Genomic DNA, 26,536 nt, shown 5'->3' on the forward strand with positions numbered 1-26,536 from the left:
ATTATTAAATTGAAATTGCTTCCTTTCTCATTAAGAGGAAGAGCTAAAGATTGGTTGCTATCTTTGCCTAAGAATAGTATTGATTCATGGACTAACTGTAAGGATGCTTTTATTGGTAGATATTATCCTCCCACTAAAATTATATCTTTGAGAAGTAGCATAATGAATTTCAAGCAATTAGATAATGAACATGTTGCTCAAGCATGGGAGAGAATGAAATCTTTGGTAAAGAATTGCCCAACCCATGGACTGACTACTTGGATGATCATCCAAACCTTCTATGCAGGACTAAATTTTTCTTCGCGGAATTTATTGGATTCAGCTGCTGGAGGTACCTTTATGTCCATCACTTTGGGAACAATGATCCCATTGCTGTAGCTCATAATGATTTAGATTTTGATGATTGTCACATCTCTGAAGTTATAAAGTTCTTACAAAAACTTGCTAAGAGTCCTAATGCTAGTGCTATAAATTTGGCCTTTACAAAACATATTACAAATGCTCTCATAAAAGCTAGAGAAGAGAAACTAAAACTTGAAACCTCTATTCCTAGGAAGTTAGAAGATGGTTGGGAGCCCATCATTAAAATGAGGGTCAATGATTTTGATTGTAATGCTTTATGTGATCTTGGTGTAAGTATTTCTGTTATGCCTAAGAAAGTCTATGATATGCTTGACTTGCCACCATTAAAAAATTGTTATTTGGATGTTAATCTCGCTGATAATGCTAAAAAGAAACCTTTGGGGAGAGTTGATAATGTTCATATTATGGTTAACAATAACCTTGTCCCCGTTGATTTTGTTGTCTTGGATATTGAATGCAATGCATCTTTCCCCATTATATTGGGAAGACCTTTTCTTCGAACTGTTGGAGCTACCATTGATATGAAGGAAGGTAATATTAAATATCAATTTCCTCTCAAGAAAGGTATGGAACACTTCCCTAGAAAAAGAATGAAGTTACCTTATGATTCTATTATTAGAGCAAATTATGATGTTGATGCTTCATCTCTTGATAATACTTGATTCACACTTTACGCGCCTAGCTGAAAGGCGTTAAAGAAAAGCGCTTATGGGAGACAACCCATGTTTTTACTACAGTATTTTTGTTTTATATTTGAGTCTTGGAAGTTGTTTACTACTGTAGCAACCTATCCTTATCTTAGTTTTGTGCTTTGTTGTGCCAAGTAAAGTCTTTGATAGTAAAGTGAATACTAGATTTGGATTACTGCGCGTGAAACAGATTTCTTTGCTGTCACGAATCTGGGCCTAATTCTCTGTAGGTAACTCAGAAAATTATCCCAATTTACGTGAGTGATCTTCAGATATGTACGCAACTTTCATTCAATTTGGGCATTTTCATTTGAGCAAGTCTGGTGCCTCAATAAAATCCATCTTTACGGACTGTTCTGTTTTGACAGATTCTCGCCTTTTATTTCGCATTGCCTCTTTTGCTATGTTGGATGAATTTCTTTGATCCATTAATGTTCAGTAGCTTTATGCAATGTCCAGAAGTGTTAAGAATGATTGTGTTACCTCTGAACATGTTAATTTTTATTATCCACTAACCCTCTAATGAGTTGTTTCGAGTTTGCTGTGGAGGAAGTTTTCAAGGATCAAGAGAGGAGTATGATACAATATAATCAAGGAGAGTGAAAGCTCTAAGCTTGGGGATGCCCCGGTGGTTCACCCCTGCATATTCTAAGAAGACTCAAGCGTCTAAGCTTGGGGATGCCCAAGGCATCCCCTTCTTCATCGACAACATTATCAGGTTCCTCCCCTGAAACTATATTTTTATTCCATCACATCTTATGTACTTTGTTTGGAGCGTCGGTTTGTTTTTATTTTTGTTTTTGTTTGAATAAAATGGATCCTAGCATTCATTGTGTGGGAGAGAGACACGCTCCGCTGTTGCATATGGACAAATATGTCCTTAGGCTTTACTCATAGTATTCATGGCGAAGGTTGAATCGTCTTCGTTAAATTGTTATATGGTTGGAATCGGGAAATGCTACATGTAGTAATTCTAAAATGTCTTGAATAATTTGATACTTGGCAATTGTTGTGCTCATGTTTAAGCTCTTGCATCATATACTTTGCACCCATTAATGAAGAAACACCTAGAGCTTGCTAATTTGGTTTGCATATTTGGTCTCTCTAAAGTCTAGATAATATCTAGTATTGAGTTTTGAACAACAAGGAAGACGGTGTAGAGTCTTATAATGTTTACAATATGTCTTTTATGTGAGTTTTGCTGCACCGTTCATCCTTGTGTTTGTTTCAAATAAACCTTGCTAGCCTAAACCTTGTATCGAGAGGGAATACTTCTCATGCATCCAAAATCCTTGAGCCAACCACTATGCCATTTGTGTCCACCATACCTACCTATTACATGGTATTTCTCCGCCATTCCAAAGTAAATTGCTTGAGTGCTACCTTTAAAATTTCTATCCTGCACCTTTACAATATATAGCTCATGGGACAAATAGCTTAAAAACTATTGTGGTATTGAATATGTACTTCTGCACTTTATCTCTTATTAAGTTGCTTGTTGTGCGATAACCATGTTCCTGGGGACGCCATCAACTGCTCTTTGTTGAATATCATGTGAGTTGCTATGCATGTCCGTCTTGTCTGAAGTAAGAGAGATCTACCACCTTAATGGTTGGAGCATGCATATTGTTAGAGAAGAACATTGGGCCGCCAACTAAAGCCATGAATCATGGTGGAAGTTTCAGTTTTGGACATATATCCTCAATCTCATATGAGAATATTAACTGTTGCTACATGCTTATGCATTAAAGAGGAGTCCATTATCTGTTGTCCATGTTGTCCCGGTATGGATGTCTAAGTTGAGAATAATCAAAAGCGAGAAATCCAAAATGCGAGCTTTCTCCTTAGACCTTTGTACTGGCGGCATGGAGGTACCCCTTTGTGACACTTTGTTAAAACATGTGTATTGCGATGATCCGGTAGTCCAAGCTAATTAGGACAAGGTGCGGGCACTATTAGTATACTATGCATGAGGCTTGCAACTTGTAAGATATAATTTACATAACTCATATGCTTTATTACTACCGTTGACAAAATTGTTTCATGTTTTCAAAATAAAAGCTCTAGCACAAATATAGCAATCGATGCTTTCCTCTTTGAAGGACCATTCTTTTACTTTTATGTTGAGTCAGTTCACCTATTTCTCTCCACCTCAAGAAGCAAACACTTGTGTGAACTATGCATTGAATCCTACATACTTGCATATTGCACTTGTTATATTACTTTACATTGACACTATCCATGAGATATACATGTTACAAGTTGAAAGCAACCGCTGAAACTTAATCTTCCTTTGTGTTGCTTCAATACCTTTACTTTGATTTATTGCTTTATGAGTTAACTCTTATGCAAGACTTATTGATGCTTGTCTTGAAGTACTATTCATGAAAAGTCTTTGCTTTATGATTCATTTGTTTACTCATGTCATTACCATTGTTTTGATCGCTGCATTCATTACATATTCTTACAATAGTATGATCAAGGTTATGATGGCATGTCACTCCAGAAATTATCTTTGTTATCGTTTACCTGCTCGGGACGAGCAGAACAAAGCTTGGGGATGCTGATACGTCTCCGACGTATCGATAATTTCTTATGTTCCATGCCACATTATTGATGATATCTACATGTTTTATACACATTATATGTCGTATTTATGCATTTTCCGGCACTAACCTATTAACGAGATGCCGAAGAGCCAGTTGCTGTTTTCTCCTGTTTTTGGTTTCAGAAATCCTAGTAAAGAAATATTCTCGGAATTGGACGAAATCAACACCCAGGGTCCTATTTTTGCACGAAGCTTCCAGAAGACCGAGGGGGAAAGGAAGTGGGGCCACGAGGCACCGACACCATAGGGCGGCGCGGCCTGGCCCTTGGCCGCGCCGGCCTGGTGTGTGGGGCCCTCGTGTGGCCCCCCGCGTTGCCCTTCCGCCTACTTAAAGCCTTCGTCGCGAAACCCCCAGTACCGAGAGCCACGATACGGAAAACCTTACTGAGACGCCGCCGCCGCCAATCCCATCTCGGGGGATTCTGGAGATCACCTCCGGCACCCTGCCGGAGAGGGTATTCATCTCCCGGAGGACTCTTCACCGCCATGGTCGCCTCCGGAGTGATGAGTGAGTAGTTCACCCCTGGACTATGGGTTCATAGCAGTAGCTAGATGGTTGTCTTCTCCTCATTGTGCTTCATTGTTGGATCTTGTGAGCTGCCTAACATGATCAAGATCATCTATCCGTAATACTATATGTTGTGTTTGTCGGGATCCGATGGATAGAGAATACTATGTTATGTTAATTATCAAGTTATTACCTATGTGTTGTTTATGATCTTGCATGCTCTCCGTTATTAGTAGAGGCTCTGGCCAAGTTTTTGCTCTTAACTCCAAGAGGGAGTATTTATGCTCGATAGTGGGTTCATGCCTCCATTAAATCTGGGACGATGTGACGGAAAGTTCTAAGGTTGTGGATGTGCTTGTTGCCACTAGGGATAAAACATTGATGCTATGTCTAAGGATGTAGTTATTGATTACATTACGCACCATACTTAATGCAATTGTCCGTTGTTTTGCAACTTAATATCTGGAAGGGGTTCGGCTGATAACCTCGAAGGTGGACTTTTTAGGCATAGATGCATGCTTGGATAGCGGTCTATGTACTTTGTCGTAATGCCCAATTAAATCTCACTATATTTATCATATCATGTATGTGCATTGTTATGCCCTCTCTATTTGTCAATTGCCCGATCGTAATTTGTTCACCCAACATGCTTTTATCTTATGGGAGAGACACCTCTAGTGAACTGTGGACCCCGGTCCTATTCTTTACATCGCATACAATCTACTGCAATACTTGTTTTCTGCAAACAATCATCTTCCACACAATACGGTTAATCCTTTGTTACGGCAAGCCGGTGAGATTGACAACCTCACTCGTTTCGTTGGGGCAAAGTACTTTGGTTGTGTTGTGCGGGTTCCACGTTGGCGCCGGAATCCCTGGTGTTGCGCCGCATTACATTTCGCCGCCATCAACCTTCAACGTGCTTCTTGGCTCCTCCTGGTTCGATAAACCTTGGTTTCTTTCTGAGGGAAAACTTGCTGCTGTGCGCATCATACCTTCCTCTTGGGGTTCCCAACGAACGTGTGAGATACACGCCATCACACTTCCCTAGAAATAGAATGAAGTTACCTTATGATTCTATTATTAGAACAAATTATGATGTTGATGTTTCATCTCTTGATAATACTTGATACACACTTTCTGCGCCTAGCTGAAAGGCGTTAAAGAAAAGTGCTTATGGGAGACAACCCATTATTTTACTTCGCACTTTGTTTTATATTTGAGTCTTGGAAGTTGTTACTACTGTAGCAACCTCTCCTTATCTTTATTTTATTGCATTGTTGTGCCAAGTAAAGTCTTTGATAGTAAAGTCAATACTAGATTTGGATTACTAGCGCAGAACAGATTTCTTGCTTGTCACGAATTTGAGCAGTAGTCTCTTTAGAAAATTTATAAAAATCTGCCAATTTACATGCGTGATCCTCAGATATGTACGCAACTTTCATTCAATTTGGGCATTTTCATCTGAGCAAGTCTGGTGCCTCTTAAAAATTCGTCTTTACGGACTATTCTGTTTTGACAGATTCTGTCTTTTATTTCGCATTGCCTGTTTTGCTATGTTTGATGGATTTCTTGGTTCCATTAACTTTCAGTAGCTTTGTGCAATATCCAGAAGTGTTAAGAATGATTATGTCACCTCTGAATATATGAATTATGCACTGACCCTCTAATGAGTTTGTTTTGAGTTTGGTGTGGATGAAGTTTTCAAGGGTCAAGAGAGGAGGATGATACAATATGATCAGGAAGAGTGAAAAGTCTAAGCTTGGGGATGCCCCCGTGGTTCCCCTGCATATTTTAAGAAGACCCAAGCGTCTAAGCTTGGGGATGCCCAAGGCATCCCTTCTTCATCGACAACTTATCAGGTCACCTCTAGTGAAACTATATTTTTATTCCGTCACATCTTATGTGCTTTACTTGGAGCGTCTTTTTGTTTTTGTTTTTGTTTTTGTTTGAATAAAATCGGATTCTAGCATTCTTTGTTTGGGAGAGAGACACGCTCCGCTGTTTCGTATGAACAAATATGTTCTTAGCTTTATCTTTAATGTTCATTGCGAAAGTTGGACTATTTCATTCATTGTTATATGGTTGGAAACGGAAAATGCCGCATGTGGTAAATGGTATAATTTCTTGAATAATGTGATACTTGGCAATTGTTGTGCTCATATAGATCATGTTTAAGCTCTTGCATCATGTACCTTGTACCCATTAATGAATAACTACATAGAGCTTGTTAAAATTTGGTTTGCATGATTGATCTCTAGAGTCTAGATATTTTCTGGTTGAGGTGTTTGAACAACAAGGAGACAATGTAAAGTCTTATAGTAGTTACAATATGTTCATATGTGAGCTTTGCTGCACCTTTTATACTTGAGTTTGCTTCAAACAACCTTGCTAGCCTAGCCTTGTATTGAGAGGAATTCTTCTCATGAATCCAAATCCTTGAGCCAATAACCATGCCATTTGTGTCCACCATACCTACCTACTACATGGTATTTCTCCGTTCCAAAGTACATTACTTGAGTGCTACCTTTAAAATTTCTATTCTTTGTCTTTGCAATATATAGCTCATGGGACAAATAGCTTAAAAACTATTGTGGTGAAGAATATGTACTTATGTGTCTTATTTCTTAATAAGTTGCTTGTTGAGCGGTAACCATGTTTGGGGACGCCATCAACTCTTTTACCTTTGTTGAATATCATGTGAGTTGCTATGCATGTTCGTCTTGTCCGAAGTAAGAGCGATTTTCATGATCAAATGGTTTGAGTATGCATACTTGTTAGAGAAGAACATTGGGCCGCTAACTAAAGCCATGATTCATGGTGGAAGTTTCGGTGTGGACAATTAATCCTCAATCTCCTATGAGAATATTAATCGTTGTTGAATGCTTATGCATTAAAGAGGAGTCCATTATCTGTTGTCTATGTTGTCCCGATATGGATGTCTAAGTTGAGAATAATCAAAAGCGAGAAATCCAATGCGAGCTTTCTCCTTAGACCTTTGTACAGGCGGCATAGAGGTATCCCTTTGTGACACTTGGTTGAAGCATATGCTATGCAATGATAATCCGTGTTAATCCAAGCTAATTAGGACAAGGTGCGAGCACTATTGGTATACTATGCATGAGGCTTGCAACTTATAGGATATCTTATACATAACACATATGCTTTATTACTACCGTTGACAAAATTGTTTCTTGTTTTCAAAATGAAAAGCTCTAGCACAAATATAGTAATCAATGCTTCCTCTGCGAAGGGCCTATCTTTTACTTTATTGTTGAGTCAGTTTACCTATTCTTTCTATCCCAGAAGCAAACACTTGTGTCAACTGTGTGCATTGATTCTTACATGTTTACCTATTGCACTTGTTATATTACTTTGTGTTGACATTATCCATGAGATATACATGTTGAAGTTGAAAGCAACCGCTGAAACTTATATCTTCCTTTGTGTTGCTTCAATACCTTTACTTTGAATTTATTGCTTTATGAGTAACTCTTATGCAAGTCTTATTGATGCTTGTCTTGAAAGTATTATTCATGAAAAGTATTTGCTATATGATTTATTTGTTTACTCATTATCTTCATCATTGCTTCGAATCGCTGCATTCATCTCACATGCTTACAATAGTATGATCAAGATTATGATAGCATGTCACTTCAGAAATTATCTTTGTTATCGTTTACCTACTCGAGGGCGAGTAGGAACTAAGCTTGGGGATGCTTGATACGTCCCAAACGTATCTATAATTTCTTATGTTCCATGCTACTTTTATGATGATACTCACATGTTTTATACACATTATATGTCATTATTATGCATTTTCCGGCACTAATCTATTGACGAGATGCCGAAGAGCCGATTCTTGTTTCTAGCTGTTTTTGGTTTCAGAAATCCTAGTAAGGAAATATTCTCGGAATTGGACGAAATCAACGCCCAGGGTCCTATTTTTCCACGAAGCTTCCAGAAGACCGGAGAGGAAACGAAGTGGGGCCACGAGGTGGCCACACAACAGGGCGGCGCGGCCCATGCCCTGGCCGCGCCGGCCTAGCGTGTGGGCCCCTCGTGACGCCCCTTGACCTGCCCTTCCGCCTACTTAAAGCCTTCGTCGCGAAATCCCCAGTACCGAGAGCCACGATACGGAAAACCTTCCAGAGACGCCGCCGCCGCCAATCCCATCTCGGGGGATTCAGGAGATCGCCTCCGGCACCCTGCCGGAGAGGGGAATCATCTCCCGGAGGTCTCTTCATCGCCATGATCGCCTCCGGATCGATGTGTGAGTAGTCCACCCCTGGACTATGGGTCCAAAGCAGTAGCTAGATGGTTGTCTTCTCCTCATTGTGCTATCATGTTAGATCTTGTGAGCTGCCTATCATGATCAAGATCATCTATTTGTAATCCTTCATGTTGTGTTTGTTGGGATCCGATGAATATTGAATACTATGTCAAGTTGATTATTAGTCTATCATATATGTTATTTATGTTCTTGCATGCTCTCCGTTGCTAGTAGAGGCTCTGGCCAAGTTGATACTTGTGACTCCAAGAGGGGGTATTTATGCTCGATAGTGGGTTCATGCCTCCATTAAATCCGGGACGAGTGACGGAAAGTTCTAAGGTTGTGGATGTCTTGTTGCCACTAGGGATAAAACATCGATGCTTTGTCTAAGGATATTTGTGTTGATTACATTACGCACCATACTTAATGCAATTGTCTCGTTGTTTGCAACTTAATACTTGGAAGGGGTTCGGATGATAACCTTGAAGGTGGACTTTTTAGGCATAGATGCATGCTTGGATAGCGGTCTTTGTACTTTGTCGTAATGCCCCGATTAAATCTCATAGTACTCATCATGATATATGTATGTGCATTGTTATGCCTTCTTTATTTGTCAATTGCCCAACTGTAATTTGTTCACCCAACATCTGTTTATCTTATGGGAGAGACACCACTAGTGAACTGTGGACCCTGGTCCTATTCTTTACATCTGAAATACAATCTACTGCAATTGTTCTTTACTGTTCTTCGCAAACAATCATCATCATCCACACTATACATCTAATCCTTTGTTTAGAGCAAGCCGGTGAGATTGACAACCTCACTGTTACGTTGGGGCAAAGTTCTGTGATTGTGTTGTGCAGGTTCCACGTTGGCGCCGGAATCCCTGGTGTTGCGCCGCACACTCCGTCACCAACAACCTTCAACGTGCTTCTTGGCTCCTACTGGTTCGATAAACCTTGGTTTCTTTCTGAGGGAAAACTTGCTACTGTACGCATCACACCTTCCTCTTGGGGTTCCCAACGGACGTGTCGACTGCACGCATCAGAGGGTTCCCACCTGAATTTCATTGCATCAAACCAGTGTAGTTAATTCCAGAGTTACATGAGGATAGGTGGTTTCGCCATGACATGGCATCCTCCTTTAGTGATGGCTTTTTAAAACGATATAGCCATAGAGAGAGATCGAAGATTACATTTGAGAGGGAGGTTTGAGTAGTGAGTTCTTGGTCTCTGAATATTACTTGCTTCCCATATCTTCCATAAGATTGTGAGGAGGATCGATGGCCAGGTGGACGTTGGTAGCCTAGGTGAGATTGGAGGGTGCCAAATGTCGTTGAAGCTTCCGATTTGTGGCTGAATTTGTGCCCGCTGCCATATTGCGCGAGCCGTCGGGCAGTTGATGAATAGGTGTTGTCTATATTCGATCATTTTCGGGCACATGGGACGGAATGGAGTGACAACGATGGTCTTGTGATGTAGGTTGCTTCTGGTGTTTAGCTTGTTATTGACGAGGGATCACCTTGCCAATGTCTACATTGTAGATTTGGGTTTCGGGAGAGAGCAACGATGGAGATTCCGGGAGCGAGATTGGGCACACGATATACCAAGCTTCGGGTCCCCTCGGTGGAGGATCACTACGTGCTGCTAGCAATATAGTATATGATCACAAATATGTTTGAGGGCCTCCGTAAGCGGAACTATGTTGTCTATCTGTTGTCCCTCTATTGGGTGCCCTGGCTGGCTTTATATATGAAACCAGCCTAGGGTTTTACAAGAGTCCCAGTCGAATACTTCTTCGGGTTGCCTTTTTGGGCCTTCTCCATATTGGGTCGAACTAGGTATACTAATAATTGATACCCAAAGGGTATGCCCATGTCAGTAGCCCCCGAGTGTCTAGGGAAGTCGAAGACTTGCGTAGAGACTCCAATCATAATCATCTCCGAAGTAGAAGAAATACAAGGCGAGACCATTGATCCGGAAATACATTAAGTCAATGTTGTAGATCATGTGTACCGTAAATGATGTCGATGATTCTCAAAGTTATTTTTCTATCGGGGCGCGACCAGCGCTCCCGATGGGAGTAGCCCCCGGGTCATGGGCAGGTGTTTGTACCTGGGCATAGACTCAAGTTGTACTACTCGATGAAGAACTTGACTATATTTCTGGGAGTAGCCCCTCTTTTTATCGACTCCTGCAGGACTTAACGAAATTTATGTGCTCCCGATGGGAGTAGGCTCCACTCGAGTCGCAGAGTCAAGTTAACTCTACAAACCTTTATATATTTAAAGAATCGAATGAAATTCCGTGTTTTTTCTCTTTTTCAAATTCTTCGAGTCCAAGGAGACGATATATTTTCTTCGACAAATATATTGTACAGGGATATTGGTAAACGTGACTGGTTCATCTGACGGATCAGGTACCAGTTAATTGCTCTCGTGGCAAATCCAGATAAAACCTACTTCAAACTTGCGTCCCCGGACACAAATTTGGGATACTGGCGTAATTCAGAACGTGCCGCTTTAGGACTTACCGAAACAGAATTCCAGCAAAATTATTGGATCCACAACGCGTCCGCCGGGATTATTCTTCACATATGTTGATGTGGATAGAGTGGGAGAGCGCATTCGGGTGCGATATCACGCCACATAGGACGGATCCTGGGGTCTTACCTTCGTGACCTTTTTACGAGTCACGGCATTCGGAGTTTTTACTGCGACTGACGCGCTCCGTGAATATGTTGTCTAGCGCCTTATTTGGTCGATGTAATGACCCATTTTTCGGGTTCTTCTAATTTTTCGCATGCGTGATGGGATAGCCGAATATATTGGGTTCTTCTATATCGTCGTCGATGCTCTCGATCAGAATAAATGACGAGTCAATGGACCCGAAGATTTTTCCATCTCTCGCTCTTTTTTTTGGGGTTCCTCCTTGAAGAAAATTTCATCGAGTTCCTCCTTGAAGAAAATTTCGTCGGGTTCATCCTTGAAGAAAATTTCGTCGGGTTCCTCCTTGAAGAAAATTTCGTCGGGTTCATCCTTGAAGAAAATTTCGTTGGGTCCATCTTTGAAGAAAATTTCGTCGAGTTCATCCTTGAAGAAAATTTCGTCGGGTTCCTCCTTGAAGAAAATTTCGTCGGGTTCATCTTTGAAGAAAATTTCATCGAGTTCATCCTTGAAGAAAATTTCGTCGTTGATGTAGATTTTTCTAAGCGCAGTTCTTCTTTTGTTGACCTGAGATGTGCAGTGAATTCGTGCAGCGCAGCCCCCGAGTGTCGGGTGCAGGGAAAGTAAATGATAATCAGCTTTGTGTAAATTTAAAGAACACTTAGCTTATTAAGTATGACGGAATCGATGCAGAGGTAGGTCGTGCAGCTGAGTTGGTGAAGTCTTCGAGTGCATCGAAAAAGTCAAGTCAAGGTAGAACACCAAATAGCGAAAGTGGATGCCGCCAAATTGTTGATGAAGAAATAGCTGAGCCCCCGAGCTCTGCTGGGGTGATGTCATGATTGTTGTTTAGACACCGTGTCGCAGTTGTATCCCGCGGCGAAGTTGTTGTCGATCCCCCGAGTGTTGCCGAAAACATTGCGCCGAAGTAGTGGTTGCCTGGAATATTACGTTACAGCTATGCTCAGGGGCGAAGTCGTTGTCTAGCCCCCGAGTGTTGGCTCCATGGATGTGTAACATGTTTTTGACTTCCGCTAGAGAATTCGATGAAATTGTCGACCCCATTGAAGCCGAAGCCATTTGAATATTAAGACATTGAAGATTACGCCATGAGAGATAAAGTCATTGAAGATGAATCCAAGATGAAATATTTGAGATTAATCCATATTGAAGATTACGCCATTAAATATGAAGCATATATTGAAGATGAATCTACTGATATCATAAAGGATGAATCCATCGACCCGAAGAAAATAAATCCAGTAATAACCGTATAAGATGAATCCACTGACCCGGAAACACATCAAGTAGTATTGTATAATAATATCCATGTAGATGAATCCGAATAAAATAAATTCACCAAAGAAGTTAAATCCAGTAAACTGAAGAAGATAAATCCACGAGCCAGAGAAAATAGATTCACTGAGCCGGGGAAGATATATCCAGAGCTGAAGAAGATAAATCCACAATCGGTCCATAAAGCGATGCAGCCGATGTAATGTGTCACGACATCGGATGGAGTCAACGAAATCGCGGAGCTGAAGTCATGTGGTGTGGTCGATGACAATGTTGGTTTCCCGGAGTCAACGTTTGTTTTGACCTGCAGTGATATTACAGCGCAAAAATTTTGTGAGCAAGTAACAACACAAGCCGAACAAATATTTGGCCAAATCGTTTTACGAGTAATAATTAACGGAAGTATATCGCATAGCGAATTCGCGACAACGAGTTGACGTGGAAGATGTACGTCGAGTAGTCCGTTGCGAGGATCATCCTGCCGTGCATGTCTTCTACGTCCATTGAAGTCTTTGCCTTGCCGAGGTCAGCAAGTCGCGGCGTCCGTAAACTTGTTACCCATAAGAAGTAGCATGTTTTCCTGTTTGGATCCACTCTAGCTTTTTTGGCTTCGGTATTGCGTCATTAGAACATGAACCGATGGTGCCACATTGTCTGCTGCTGCTTCATGCGGCCATGTAGTGTCGATCCCATCTCACGCATAGAACGATAGCAAGAAGAGATTAATCCACAAAGCGAACAATTTATGAGACAGGGACAAAACATGCAGATGCTTTTTATGCATTAGATTAGATGGGACGTTTCTTTTTACAATCAAGTATGTAGAACGACCATACGTGTCGTTAATCAGCCGAGGAAAGTTCAGTAGAAGAAGCATATTACCGACCAATTAGTGTGGCCTCCTGATGCGGATTAGGGGAGCGAGGTCCTTTGATTCTGCGACCAGAATATCTGGCGGAGACATTGTTGATGAAGCCGATCCCTCCGAAGAAACGGACGAAATTGTCAGATGCGATCTGAACATGGTTGATGATGAAGAATCTCGCTCGGATAACATAATCCAGTCGTCGCAGTTCCCACAGAAGGTGCCAATTGACGAGGGATCACCTCGTCAATGCCTACGTATTGTAGACTTGGGTTTCGGGAGAGAACGACGATGGAGATTCCGAGAGCGAGATTGGCCACACGATATACCCAGCTTCGGGTCCCCTCGGTCGGGGATCCCTACGTGCTGCTAGCAATCTAGTATATGATCACAAGTATGTTTACAGAGGACCGCAGTAGGCAGAACTATGTTGTCTATCTGTTGTCCCTCTATTGGGTGTCCTGGCTGGCTTTATATATGCAACCAGCTTAGGGTTTTACAAGAGTCCCAGTCGAATACTTATCGGGTTGCCTTCTTGGGCCTTCTCCATATTAAGCCGAACCAGGTATACTAATAATGGGTACCCAAAGGGTATGCCCATGTCAGTTATTAAGATGTAGAAGCCATCCGAATATTTTTACTCTGCCCGGGACACTAGAGTTCCAAATGGCAGAGGTGTAGTCGTCATTGTGACTATCTTGGAGAGCCATATATGCCGCCCTAGTTGAGAACTTTTGTCCATCGATCATTGTCCGATCATCACTCTCTTGTGTGATTTGATACACCTGCATCAAGGACAAAAGAGAGGCAAGCTCTATGGAGGCAACATCAGTTAGTCGATTCCTTAGGCCATGCTGAACCCCGAGTTCGAAGATATCACAAACTAGGGAGTATGGCATGAGGTGGTGGGAGTAGAGGGCAGCGTGCGTGATGGTGAGTGGTTTCGGTAGCAGCCATCTGCCTAACCAAAAAAATGCGTTGCGTCCACTGCGAACGGTACATTGTGTCAGGTCTCTGAGGAGGTGTAAATTTTTGAATATTGTCTTTCCTATGAATGAGTTGTTTAGGCCTTGGCTATATGGGTAGGGTGACTGGGTGGTTATCCAGGTTTTCCATGGAAGGTTTCATCAATCCTGCATAGTTTTATAACTAAATTTCAGAAGCGGGGAAATATTTTGTACATGCAAGTTCTTAACCCCTAAGATCCCATTATTCTTTGGAGTGCACACTTTACGCCAAGCTACCAAGCATTGGGCACAAGAGCAGATTTCCTCCCCAGCCCAAAAGAAGGCGTTTCCTATATTTTTTTCAAGAACTAATAGAGGGATGAGAAGCGATGCCATGAATTTGTGTGGTGCATGGTTTATTTTGCTTATAACATTCCCGCTCCAAGTAACATTACTAATATGTTTGGTAACTGGTTATATGGAGTAAGCAAGAATGATAAGGATAGGATACAAATTGATATTTCAGCCTTCTGTTGGTCCATTTGGACATGTAGAAATGACATTGTCTTTAACAAACAGAATACCAATTTTTTGCAGGTTATTCGCCGCACTGGATTCAGCTATGGGTGTTCTTTCTCCTGGAGGATCAGCGGGAGACTATGATTACTGGATGCAGCCGGCTGCTGACGGTTGCTCATGACTTCTTTTTCCAGAGTGGCGGCATACTAGCAGAATATCAAATGGATAGCTTCTTTATGCGTTTGATGTTTCTTTGGTTGATACATGTATCGACCTTGCCTGATTCATAATTGTGAACTGTAAATAATTCGTATTCATACTTTTAATAAAGGAAAAAACAGTGTGCATCAACTGATGCAGAGGCTGAGGTGATGCTCCCTTTTCAAAAGAGAAAAAGAATATCAAGAACTGCCGATAGGAGGATTAGCCGCCCTCCTTTGGAAAGTAAAGCCGCACACCATCGAGCCGGGTGAAAATGGTCTTAGGAACTTTGGATTCAATAGCCCACGCCCCTTGTGGATAGAGAACTTGTCGGCAGCGAAATGATTCTCAACCGTCCAGATCTTTTTTACCTCTATGGTACAAGAAATGCACCACGGTTTTGGTTTTAATATAGTGATTAGAATGATGTTGCTATTCGTCTATTCCCGCCATGCGGCATGTCTCTACGTGTGTAATGAACCACCCACATACGGAAGCCGCTCCTGATTAACCTCACGCAAACCAGTTCTATGTCTTCACGATGAACCCATGAAACATGCTGGAGTACTTCAGTACTTCTCCTGTATATCTATCCACGTTGCTTGGTAAGATCCCATACACGGAATATCAACAAGGAGACTCCGGGATGCTAGTTCCAAAGAATCTCCAGCTAGTGAGGAGATCTCACGAACCTACACGACCGTTGGGCTCGTGGCACTGGTAGTGCACTGTGCACGGTGATTGTGGATATCCGCCCATGGCTCTGCTGCAAAGATTGTCAAATAACCGTTGGCCGTTGGAGATCAGATCAGGGAAATCTCAGATACACCTCACGCTCTGCTGTTTTGTAGCATGTGTGTACATCCGTCCTCAGGCGTGGTGGTTTGGGCGTCAGAGATGTATGAATCTTCCGCACGGTACACTCGATCAATGGTCTATGATTAAATAGCCTTACCTGACTATGAAATAAAACTAAATTTAGAAAGTTCCAACAAACCAACTGCATCTCATTGGATAAAATTGGTTATTGACAAAGCGCAAGTATGCAACCTTTTCTCATAGTATCAAGTATTAATTTTTGCAAAATTATTTGGTGATTTGTTTTGGATTGGGATCAGGTCATGATGCTAAAACCCATTCTTTGTTAATTTTTGGTTATTTTGAACAACACTCTATTTCTTTTCTCGTAACTGATAACTGAATACCCACCTAATTAACCACCTGACCTAAAGGCTCCTTTGATCCATAAGAATGCTGGAGGAAAAACATAAGAATAGGATTTTTTTGGTGTCACCATTCATCCATTTGATTCAGAAAAATGGAGCATAGAAAAAGTCTAGGATTTTTTTTTCTTTTCATTAGGTTTTAAAGGGAAAATGAAGGAATTGTACAATCCAGTAAAACCTCCTTTTTACATTCCTACGCAAAAAGAAAAAGACAAAAGTCATAAATTACATGGTACGTTACATTTATTTTAAGCATAATTTTATTATTATGCTTTTAAGGATTCATGTGTTTTGTCTATTCCTATGAATCACACACCGAATTTTGTAAATTCCTAGGCATTTACAATTATATGAGTTTACAAATGCATTTCTGTCCTATTTCTATGTGTTTCCTATTCCTACATTTTTACAATCCTGCGAACCAAAGAGGCTGTAAAACAAGGATGTTTTTTACATCTTATCCGGGAGGCCAGGGAAGGTGCATATATTCAATGTTCATAAAATCAAACTGCGATTCTTTACAAAAATAAATACATAGCAGCAAACACATGTGAATTGCCATACAAAAATTATATGCTTCCTATTGTTCGGACAGCACGAAAATCTGTGGCTACGGTCGCGACACGCGCGGCAAGAAAACAAGCATCGTTAATCTGTCTCAGGCCGGTGACGATCGGATCATACGTCGCGCCTAAACGTGATCATTTTGCCTAATCGTGATCATCGCAGGATCGCATTAGGCACGACTCCATTACGTGCCAGACGGCGGATGGACCAGGACCGATTACTTCGAACTTTCGAAGCAGCCTGATCGACCTATCAACGGCAGCAATGATATGTCTCTACTTTTTTCTAGTACATGTGGATACCTCTCTACTCAGCCTACTAATTGACTGAGACTCGTCCTGATCTTGCGATCCGCATGGGCATGGCACCTTTTCGCCATTATTGCCCGGAAAGCGTCAGTGGCCACAAGGTCATCCTAATCAACCACTAATCTGCATTAGTTAACGAAAAAGTTGCAGTTAAAAATACACAGAGAAATTTAAAATGATAGGCCGAGAGAGCTACAACAGGTGAAGTGCAGGAGCACAGCAGAATGATTCGACGCGTCTGAACTTGAACTTGGCTCTATGTCTCTGGACTTGGTATGCGTTCCAACCGCTCCTTCATTCTATCCAATCACCAGAGACTAGAATAAATAATAACAGTCGCCATCAGAATCATACTGTATACGGTATACTACTGGCTAGGTAGTACTGCCGAATAATTCTAGATTAAGAGATCATTGCAAATAGATTAAGGAAAACAAGGTACAACTTGAAGATTCCCGGTAGTAGCGACATTTTTCAATGAACGGCCCAGTGTCGTCTGACATACAGTTCATTGCCATGTACCTGTCTGTATTCATATCCACTCCTTCCACCTTGTCGTTGGAGCTACAGCCACTGAGCTGCGATATATAAGGGCAACGCAAGCCGTATCAAGGCATCCCCATCCAAACCACAACGCCGAGTATACATAGATCACCCTTGCACTGCTAGCTGCTCATAAACCATGGAGAATATAGCATCGCACACTTCGTGCATCAGCCAGCCGGCGTCCGTGTCGACCGGCGAGAGCAGCTGGGCGATGCACGTCGCGGGCCTTTTGGCGTCGTCAGCGCACAGCCACCAGGAGACGGATCGTCAGGGAGGAGGAGTCTCTGAGAGTAGCTTCTCCTCTGGCTTCTCTTCCTCCTTCGATTCCTTGGGCGATGACTCTTTCTTCACGTCGGACATGGTGTGCTCTGACGAAGACGACGATGATTCTTTGCAGGACACTGCGTGTTCCTCCGCAGCTGGCCCTAAGGTCTGGAAGAAAGGAATTCTGTGCTTAGTTCTTATTTTTTTTGCGAATTATGTGCTTAGTTCTAGCTTGCTTTATAAATAGTTACAAATATAGCCTTTCTCTAGGTCTAACATGATTATGATTTTGTTGTAACAGGTAGCCAGCATGCATATGTCTATGAAGTCCATGGTAACCATGGATGCAAAAGAGATGAACAATTCCCAGCTGGTATGTTCGTGAACAGTCCCATATCATGTCTTAACATCTTTATTGAGTTGTTAATTGTATGTTCTACGTTTTCCTTACAAATTGCGTCTTCTTGAAACGTTGCAGGCCAAGTATTTTCTCGAGGCGGATACGCGGCAGCAGGCGACTGCGATGGCTCAAGAAATGATCAGCGCTGGAAAAAGCAATGAGAAGCAGCTGTATGAGTGTAATGATCTGAGGAAGAAAGGGCTTTGTTTGGTCCCTCTATCAATGTTGATGAGGGTTTTTACGGTACCCTATACTGCATGGAGCAGTATATTTCATCTCACCGTTGATTTGTTGGGGTATGATAGAAATTTCCAACTTTTTAAAACAGCGAAATCTTTTTTTATCGTAAAGGAAGTTCCTGCTGGGCCAAGATCTCAGCCCATTTATTATCGAGGTATGTCGCCTGCCCGCTGCCTGGTGCCATCGCTCAGTCGTCCTGGTCGCCGCCGACGTATCCGGCTCTGGTGTCCGGCCCTGCCCTCGCCAACCTCGCCGCAGCGTCTCCTAGTCATCATCCATTGCAACCTCTGAGACGGAATTTGTCTGTAAATCAGCATCTCATTGCCAATTCGACCCGCAGCAAATCCCCATGCACACTGTGATTTTTTTTTTCGTGTTACCTAGCTGCTGGTAGCAGAACTAAGCTGAATGTACAGGGTGACTGAATCCGTATGCAGATCCACTGTAAGTTTTCGTTTTGCCTAGATGCTGGTAGAAGCACTAGGAACTGAATGTACAGGCCGATTGAACTGTGATGTAACGACTTCTGTAGTGTTAGAATCATTGTTAAATTGAGTATGGACCAGGTTGTTCAGTTTAGAAGGACTTTTCAAGCATTGTTAGTGATGCAGTGAGCAGTGTACTCGTGAAGTAAATAATTTAACATTAAATGGATATAGTTTTCCGGCATCTTTATGTGCTCTAGAAAGGAATCGCTTCGAAAAAAACTAAATGAGAATGAACGTCCCGGCCACTGTCGAGTTGTGGATGCGGTGCTCGGATGGAGATTGAGATGTCTATGGAAGGAGATTGGTTTCTAAATGATTTCCGTGGGCAAACATAACCATCCACTCGCTAAAGCCTTTTTATCTCTTGTCTATGGAAGGTGATCGAGATATCTATGGAGATCAAGATGTCTATGGAAGCCTCGTAGCTTAAACATCTGGTGATATGCTACATGAACACACACTTAAATATATGCTCACAGAATGGAGCTAAAACACATGCCTCTTTATTTGTACAAGAAATATTTTGGCCAAGTATAACTTTTTGATGCTCCTAAAAAGGTTCATGGGGTTATTCCTTCGCCCAGCTCCTAGAAAACACTTTCATCATCATCACCTGACATACAAGGCAACTAATACAAGTTAGAAGATCCTTCATTTTGTACCTCAACTGATGGAGAAAAGGAAAGTAGTACTGGTAATCATGGAATGCAAGGTCGGCTGGGAAAACAGCAGCAATGTTTGACGCCAGTTTGTAATAGCACTATGTCTTTTACATATATAATAGATAATAGATGATTTACACCATAACATTAGCAATGTGTACCAGAAAATTAGCGGAAGAGCTTGTTGATGATTGGGTAATTTGCATGTTCTTTTTACGGATTTGCATAATGCTGAAGGTTCTTGCTTCATACATAAGTAACTCCGTACAAATACAGAGCCGACTAGTTTTCCAAGGCTAGCATAAAGAATGGGAACCCATACAACTATATTACCTGAAACAGATAACACAAATAGCTTATGAAGTATGCCAGTTACACAGAGTATCATTCACTTATACGAAACAATATTATCTATATCTTTTCAACTAAATGGGTAATTGCTAGTTCTTTCTAAGCACACATAACATGAACCAAATCAACCAACTAACATACTAGGCTATGTAGCACTCGCAATTGACTGAAACTTTCAATCCACAAACTGAAGTACAGTTCATGATGGTATCAATTCATTTGCACAGAGCTATGGTATCATTTTACCTAAGTAATATGCTCGGATTATAGCGGCACAGCCTCATCGCTGTATGCTGCATGCTTCATCACTGCCGTCGTCGTCGTTGGAAACTCTGCAGGGCAACAGCCGTCATCCACCAGACCTCAACCCTGCGACAAGAGTGATGATCATGGAGGTTTGATGCGTAAGGCCACTCAACCCAATTTGCGGCAGAAGGAGGCGGCGCTGCAGCTGGGCGACGGCGCATTCCGCAACTTCCGCCGCTCTAACTCCGCCACCAACCATGGTCAGCCCTGTTGGCCCGGGATGCCGTCTGAGAAGAGCTGTGCCAGTGGGCTCGGCCACCTGCAGCTTCGTTGCCGCGCTCGGCGGCAACCACCGGCGACACCACCTCTGCCTCGGCCACCTGCAGCTTCGTCGACGTGCTCGGCGGCAACCGCCGGAGACGTCGCCTCTGTCTCGGCCACCTGCAGCTTATTCCCGGCGACACCGCCTCTGCCTCGGCCCAATGCTTGACCGGCTGGGCCGCGCGGTCCTCCTAAACCTTCATGGCTGCGGATCATCCTGGCCAAAGATCGATCAGCTGCGCCACGGTGGTCCGCATCAGCGACGGCCAGAACCCTAGTTCGTAGGGGCCATTCAAATCGACCGAGGAGGAGGGGATAGGGGGTGCGCGTTGGCGGCGGCCAGACCTGGCTCGGAAGGGTGGTTCCCGTCTCCGCCGCTGCTCAAGCCGGAGAGAGAGGAGGGACTACGGGGGTGCAGGTCCATGGCGGCCGGAAACAGAGTGAGGAGATCTGCTCTTTTTTTTTTTTTTTTGAGATGTGCTCTTTTTTTTTTAGTTAGGGGACGAACGGACGGGTAGGAGATGGAGTCTGGCTTGCTACAAAATAAGATCTTCCTAAAATGCCCTCTTCAACGTATACTGCTGGCTCCAGAGGCGCAGGACACCTCTATACTGCTCGTGAGTTCGGTGGTCGAAATCACGCAGTATGGTTTCATCTTCACGGTTCAATCTATGGATTGGATGGCCCATATTCATCGCAGGGTACCATAAAAGAGCTCATGTTGATAGACTACATAGGGTGATTAAGAAGTTGATTCAGTTATGTAGTATGATAGTTCGTACATCCCTCTCTTGTCCGATCGAGCTAGCTGTGTTATGATAAAACTAGATGCCAAAGAGTTGAAGGATATAGAAGTGGGACATGTGGGATACGTGACATTGTCTTTACTTGACTTTCATTCAAGACTCTAGACTCTCTTTTTCCGTCTTAATAAATCCGGATTTTATTATCCCACTTTCACAGGGAATGATGTTTTGGCACATGGGAGCATATGCTCCCTTTATTTTGAAATGCATGTTACATACATTTTGAAATTTCAAAAAATTGAAACGAAAAATTCGAACGTACATCTTCATGTGCTACACGCTCACAAAGTCGTTTCATAAAAATCCAACTTGTCGTGTGACGTGTGTAAAAAAGGCAAAATTCAATGCTGAAAATAAGGCTTTTCAGGAGATAATTTTTCTCTTTTTTACACAGACCACAAAACATATTGGTTCCTTGCGAAACTTGACGAACGTACGTATATTGTGGAGATGTACATGCAGAATTTTTTGTTAAAATTTTTCGACATGTAGAAATATAATTTTTTGATAGAGGGAGCATATGCACCCGGGAGCCGAATTGAATTTCCGACTTTCACATCCCTATGAACTTCCCACCACTAGAAAGAGCCACCTCACCAAGTGCATTTTATTGGGCACTAGGGAAATCCATGACATTGCCGAATGACAAGGTAAAAAGGCTCGGAACAAAAATAAAATACTCGGCACATACGCGGTTGGGGGCGTGACTTTTGACAAGGCAGTAGGCAAACATAAAACACTCAACAACATACTCGGACACGTGTTCATCTTAATTAGGCTTGATAGTGAACGAATGGCAGGATCCACTTTGCCCAGTGTTTTCAAAAAATAAAATAGTAAATGTATAATTATATTTTGATGAGCATACTTTTGAATTTTTATTTTATTTCTTCAACTAAAACAAATATTTATACTTTTCTAGAGCTCTTTAACTGGAGAAACAAAATAATAATTAAACTTATCAGGAATCAAACTTTTTTGCTACAGAGCCATATTTTTATTATATGCATGATCTTAACATAAATAGTAATATGCAAATTTACTTGCCTCTGATAAAGTGCCCATTTTTTCATTTTCTAACTTACACAAACAGATTTGTGAAGAAAGTGAGATAATATAGTGAGAAAATACACCTTTCTATTTCTTGCTCAAAGTAGACCAGATTGGATAGCCAGTTACCAAATATTAAGAAATTTATAGCTTTTCTAGCTACTTTTAGCCATATAAATGAATTTCGATCGATTTCTCGAGAGTATATAAAATTTGAACTACAAGTGAGTTCTAGTTTGATCCTAGAAATTACCAAAACCCATTTTAATATCTGAATAGTTATGCCAAACAAAATGATTCACACCCATGCTTTAAATAGTTGTGCCAAAAAATGACCCGATTTTATAAAAAAAACCATATAAAGTAAAAAAGAAAAAGTCAAAATGCAATCCTTTGGCATGTAATCCTTTTAGGTGTACTAACTTCTAGGAAAAACTCCCTAAAAACTTCCTCTGTAAAAAAAACCTTCACAAAATAGACTATAATGTGTGAAAATACATAAACTTCAAGCCAAAGGGCAAAGGTCATTGCCATATACATGGAATTATTCATGATAATGTGATCATATTTGACACATAGGTGCATTTTAGCATGCCCATTAATAGTGCCAAAAGAGTTTCCAACTTTAGTTTGATTTCTATTTCATTTTCTAAATGCAAAAAATGGTTTTTTAATACAACAAGTTTGAAGAAATATGCTGCAAAATGGCATGTCACAAATTTTTACACGAAGTAGAGAATATTGGATGTTCAATTCCCTAATATCAAGAATTTTCGCTCTCTTTCTATCTAATTTCACCCATTCAAATGAATTTCGGTTGATTTCCCAAAATTAATTCAATTTTGAACTTCAAATGTGTTCTAGTTTGCGCATATTTTTTCAGAAATATTTTTAGGATATCCAAGTAGGACTCTATGCAATTTACACATGTTGTGTTGAATGATTCAGGCCTTACTATGAGTATCGGTAATTTTTACCCCTTTTCAGAATAATCAAAGCAAAGGAAGAAAAGGTCAACAATGCAATTACACCTTCCATCAGGCGTGAAGATAAACACGAGAGATGCTAAAGCAATTTATCACCTCTCAAAAGGAATTGGACAAAGAATTTGAATGTACGTTCGCTAAGTTGGATGGTATATACTTAACAAGTATGATGATTTAACTAATGAATTTTATTATATTGAAAATTTATTATATTAAAAATAATGAATTTTATTATATTAAAAATAATGCATTAGAAGAATCTAAGAGATATATACTATTAAAACACTGATGTACCTGAAAGGCACCATGTCTCCCTGACTGACGTGCATATCCCATTGGCGAAGTGTATGTTGCAGTTTTGTCAACGAATGGAGAAACAAAAAAGTACATATTAGTAAAACCAAAATCATAACCACGTAAAATTTCACTGACTGAAGTTAAAATGAAAATATTAAAGGGTTCAAGCTGCTCTATGTAGCTTGCCTTCGTGAGGCTGACTAGACAATGGAGGAGCTTTTATTTGAAATGGGCAAAAAAGCTTTTGCCTTATATTGATATAGGAGAAGCAAACAAGGTGATGGCCAGCGCCATAAAAACAAAAAAGATCTGGGAGGAAGGGAAGGACTGTATCCTCGCCGGCACTAAGAACTTGGCAGACAATGGAGGAGCTATGTGTAGCTTGGGTAGGGGGTGCTAGATTTTGGTAAAATATCCTCTATTTGGCTCATTTGCTTATGCCCGCATCCAATAGTGGCCCAACATGTCTCCGTACCCCCACCCCCCCACCCCCAATAAATTGGCCCAAGCTTTGCCGCATCGTCTTAAAGTAGGCAGATATATTGATATAGGAGAAGCAGACATAGAGATGATTAAGACCATGTACAAAGGAAAACGAATTTGCCGTCTTGTAATTTCCGCAAGATGCTTAAAACCAGCCATAACCGAATTGTTTTCCCTCGTATTTTATTGTCTGGAGGGAAACGCCAAAATCGAAGGCATTCAGAATTTATTGTTGAAGAGTTTTGAGTTCCTTTCCTTTCCAGATTTTACAAGCGAGCAAAGTGACTGTAGTTATGAACCTTTTAGGAACGAGCTAAAAGTGGCAGCAATGGCATACCAGCATGGTTTGGCGGCCCGTTGTTATGAACATGGCGCGCGTGAGGCTAAATCATACTCCCTCTTTTCCATAATTCCCGTCGAGTTCTATGAAAGTATTATGGACTAGAGAGAGTAGTCATCTGCGGAAGGCACCTTCTGTTGCTAGACTAGACATATTGCCATACTACATGTCTAGACTGACTATAGCAGTGCATTTGTGCATGCATGTATGGTGGATCATGGTCAGGGTACTCCAAAGATTCTCCAATGATCTTGACAGTTCATTGTGGTGGATGCGTGTTCATGTATTATGTATGCTTTTTTTTATAAAACATGTCCTGGAAATGCACACATTTGACGCATCACAAGATTGCCAAAGGCACGTTCGGTGGGTCACAACACCAAGTCCTGGCTGGGGAAACGAAAATAGATTTATTGGTTGCTTGGGATTCCTAGCCCTGGTTTTAAAAGCACCCTTGGCCAGGCCCCAAGGAACGTTTGAATCGGCCGTTTTCCTGAAGTCAACCCTGTTCTCAGCTCGATTTGTGCGCTCTGGCGATGCAAGGTTTTGCACGTACCTTGGTTCCACGCACTCTCCCTTAGAGACTTTCACCCACTCTCTTCTAATCAACAAAAGTATGCATGCTCCGATTCAATGTAAGTTATACATGAAAAGGATGTGTGTTGGTGGTATGAGTCCATTGTGACAATAGGGTTTGAGTTTTGTTAGCTACAAATCATAAATGTTGTGTTCATGTTTAGAGTTTTTTTGAGAGAATTTTGTGAAATTCTCCGCAGACGGTCGACCTTTCAAAATTTACTTTAAGGAGTAGCTTCACCTCATCATTGCATACAACTCTCGTGTTGTAAGTTTTTCATTTCGACGGGACGTAAATGGATAGATAAAAATTTGCTAGTATATTTTAACTCGAGCATATGTGGGAGTTCATTTGGGTGTATTGTAACGTGTTTCTCAACGACTCACTTGTCCTCTTGATCATATTTTTCATCAGTCCACCACTTCATCAGAGTGTTGGTTGTTTTAATGGTGGTACTCCATGGTGGTACTCCATGGTGGTAACCATCGTGTGGCCAATGTCGCCGTCGGCACCATGGTGGTATTTGCGTGCATCGTCATGGTAGGCATTGTGTCTGGCTTCTTGGACGGTGATATGGTGGTAAGTGAGAGGTGGTAATCCATGGTGGTAGCCACCCTCATCGTCCTTGGCGGCATAATTGTATTTCCGCGCGTCGTCGTGGTAGGCCTGATGCCCGACTTACATGATGATGGTAGGTGAGAGGTGGTAATTTATACATGGTCTTAGCCATTGTGGCGGCATGGTGATATTTTCACGCGCCGTCGTGGTATGTCTTGTGTTCGGTTTTGTAGATGACGCCGTGGTGATGTTATGGTAAGTGGAGATACTGTCACCATCTATGTAAAAGATGAGGTTAAAGCATGGCATGCGAGCAATCAAACGGATTAAGACTTGAATATGGCGCTCTCACACACACTATGATTCCAGAAACAAACAAATCAAACTGACCGGGTCAGAGGTTAATTGGCCGTTGGAGAGGGAAGTCAGAAACACACACCTCGCGCTCCGCTATATAGCTGTTGTGTACGTATAGTTTTTTTCTTCTAAAGCTCATGTGTACGGCATTGGGGCTGCTTACGCCTCTGTCCATATGGTTGCTCTGTTTGTCAGTCAGTCAGTTAATAATTCTAGCTAATCGGTGATACGCGCTAAGGATGGCCAATAGATAGCAGCCACGGTGGCTCCACGACAAGTGGGCTCGAGGCCTAGCTCTGGATTGGTTGCTGTAAAGAACGGTGTCATCAATAATATGTGTGCCCACCTGTACGTTCAGAAATATCCACCATGTTTCGTACGTACTTAATTTGCAAAAAAAAGAAAACCATGGCATGTACTTAGTCCGTAGGTATATGTACGTGGTAGCTGTTGATCCATAAGGCCCACGATGCGGTCACCCGGCGAGCCACGTACATAGCCCTGCCTTCAAGCCACTCTAGACTGGACC

At 41.7% G+C, this 26,536-nt stretch overlaps 1 protein-coding gene across 2 annotated transcripts; it reads left to right on the top strand.

Annotated features, from left to right (window-relative positions):
* Window positions 1-17,671: 17,671 nt before the first annotated feature.
* On the top strand, window positions 17,672-21,507 carry LOC124679361 (vascular-related unknown protein 3). Of its 2 annotated transcripts, none has more exons than XM_047215133.1 (4): window positions 17,672-18,011; window positions 18,147-18,218; window positions 18,324-18,469; window positions 21,274-21,507. In XM_047215133.1, exons 1-4 carry the CDS (start codon window positions 17,718-17,720, stop codon window positions 21,293-21,295), a joined length of 534 nt encoding a protein of 177 aa, XP_047071089.1. In that variant the 5' UTR covers window positions 17,672-17,717; the 3' UTR covers window positions 21,296-21,507. The 2 variants fall into 2 exon arrangements, with proteins under 2 accessions (XP_047071089.1, XP_047071088.1); XM_047215132.1 differs by having other exon boundaries at window positions 18,147-18,217; window positions 18,317-18,469.
* The last annotated feature ends 5,029 nt before the right edge of the window (window positions 21,508-26,536 follow it).

Source organism: Lolium rigidum, chromosome 7 (genome assembly GCF_022539505.1).
Source record: "Lolium rigidum isolate FL_2022 chromosome 7, APGP_CSIRO_Lrig_0.1, whole genome shotgun sequence".
NCBI lineage: Eukaryota > Viridiplantae > Streptophyta > Magnoliopsida > Poales > Poaceae > Lolium > Lolium rigidum.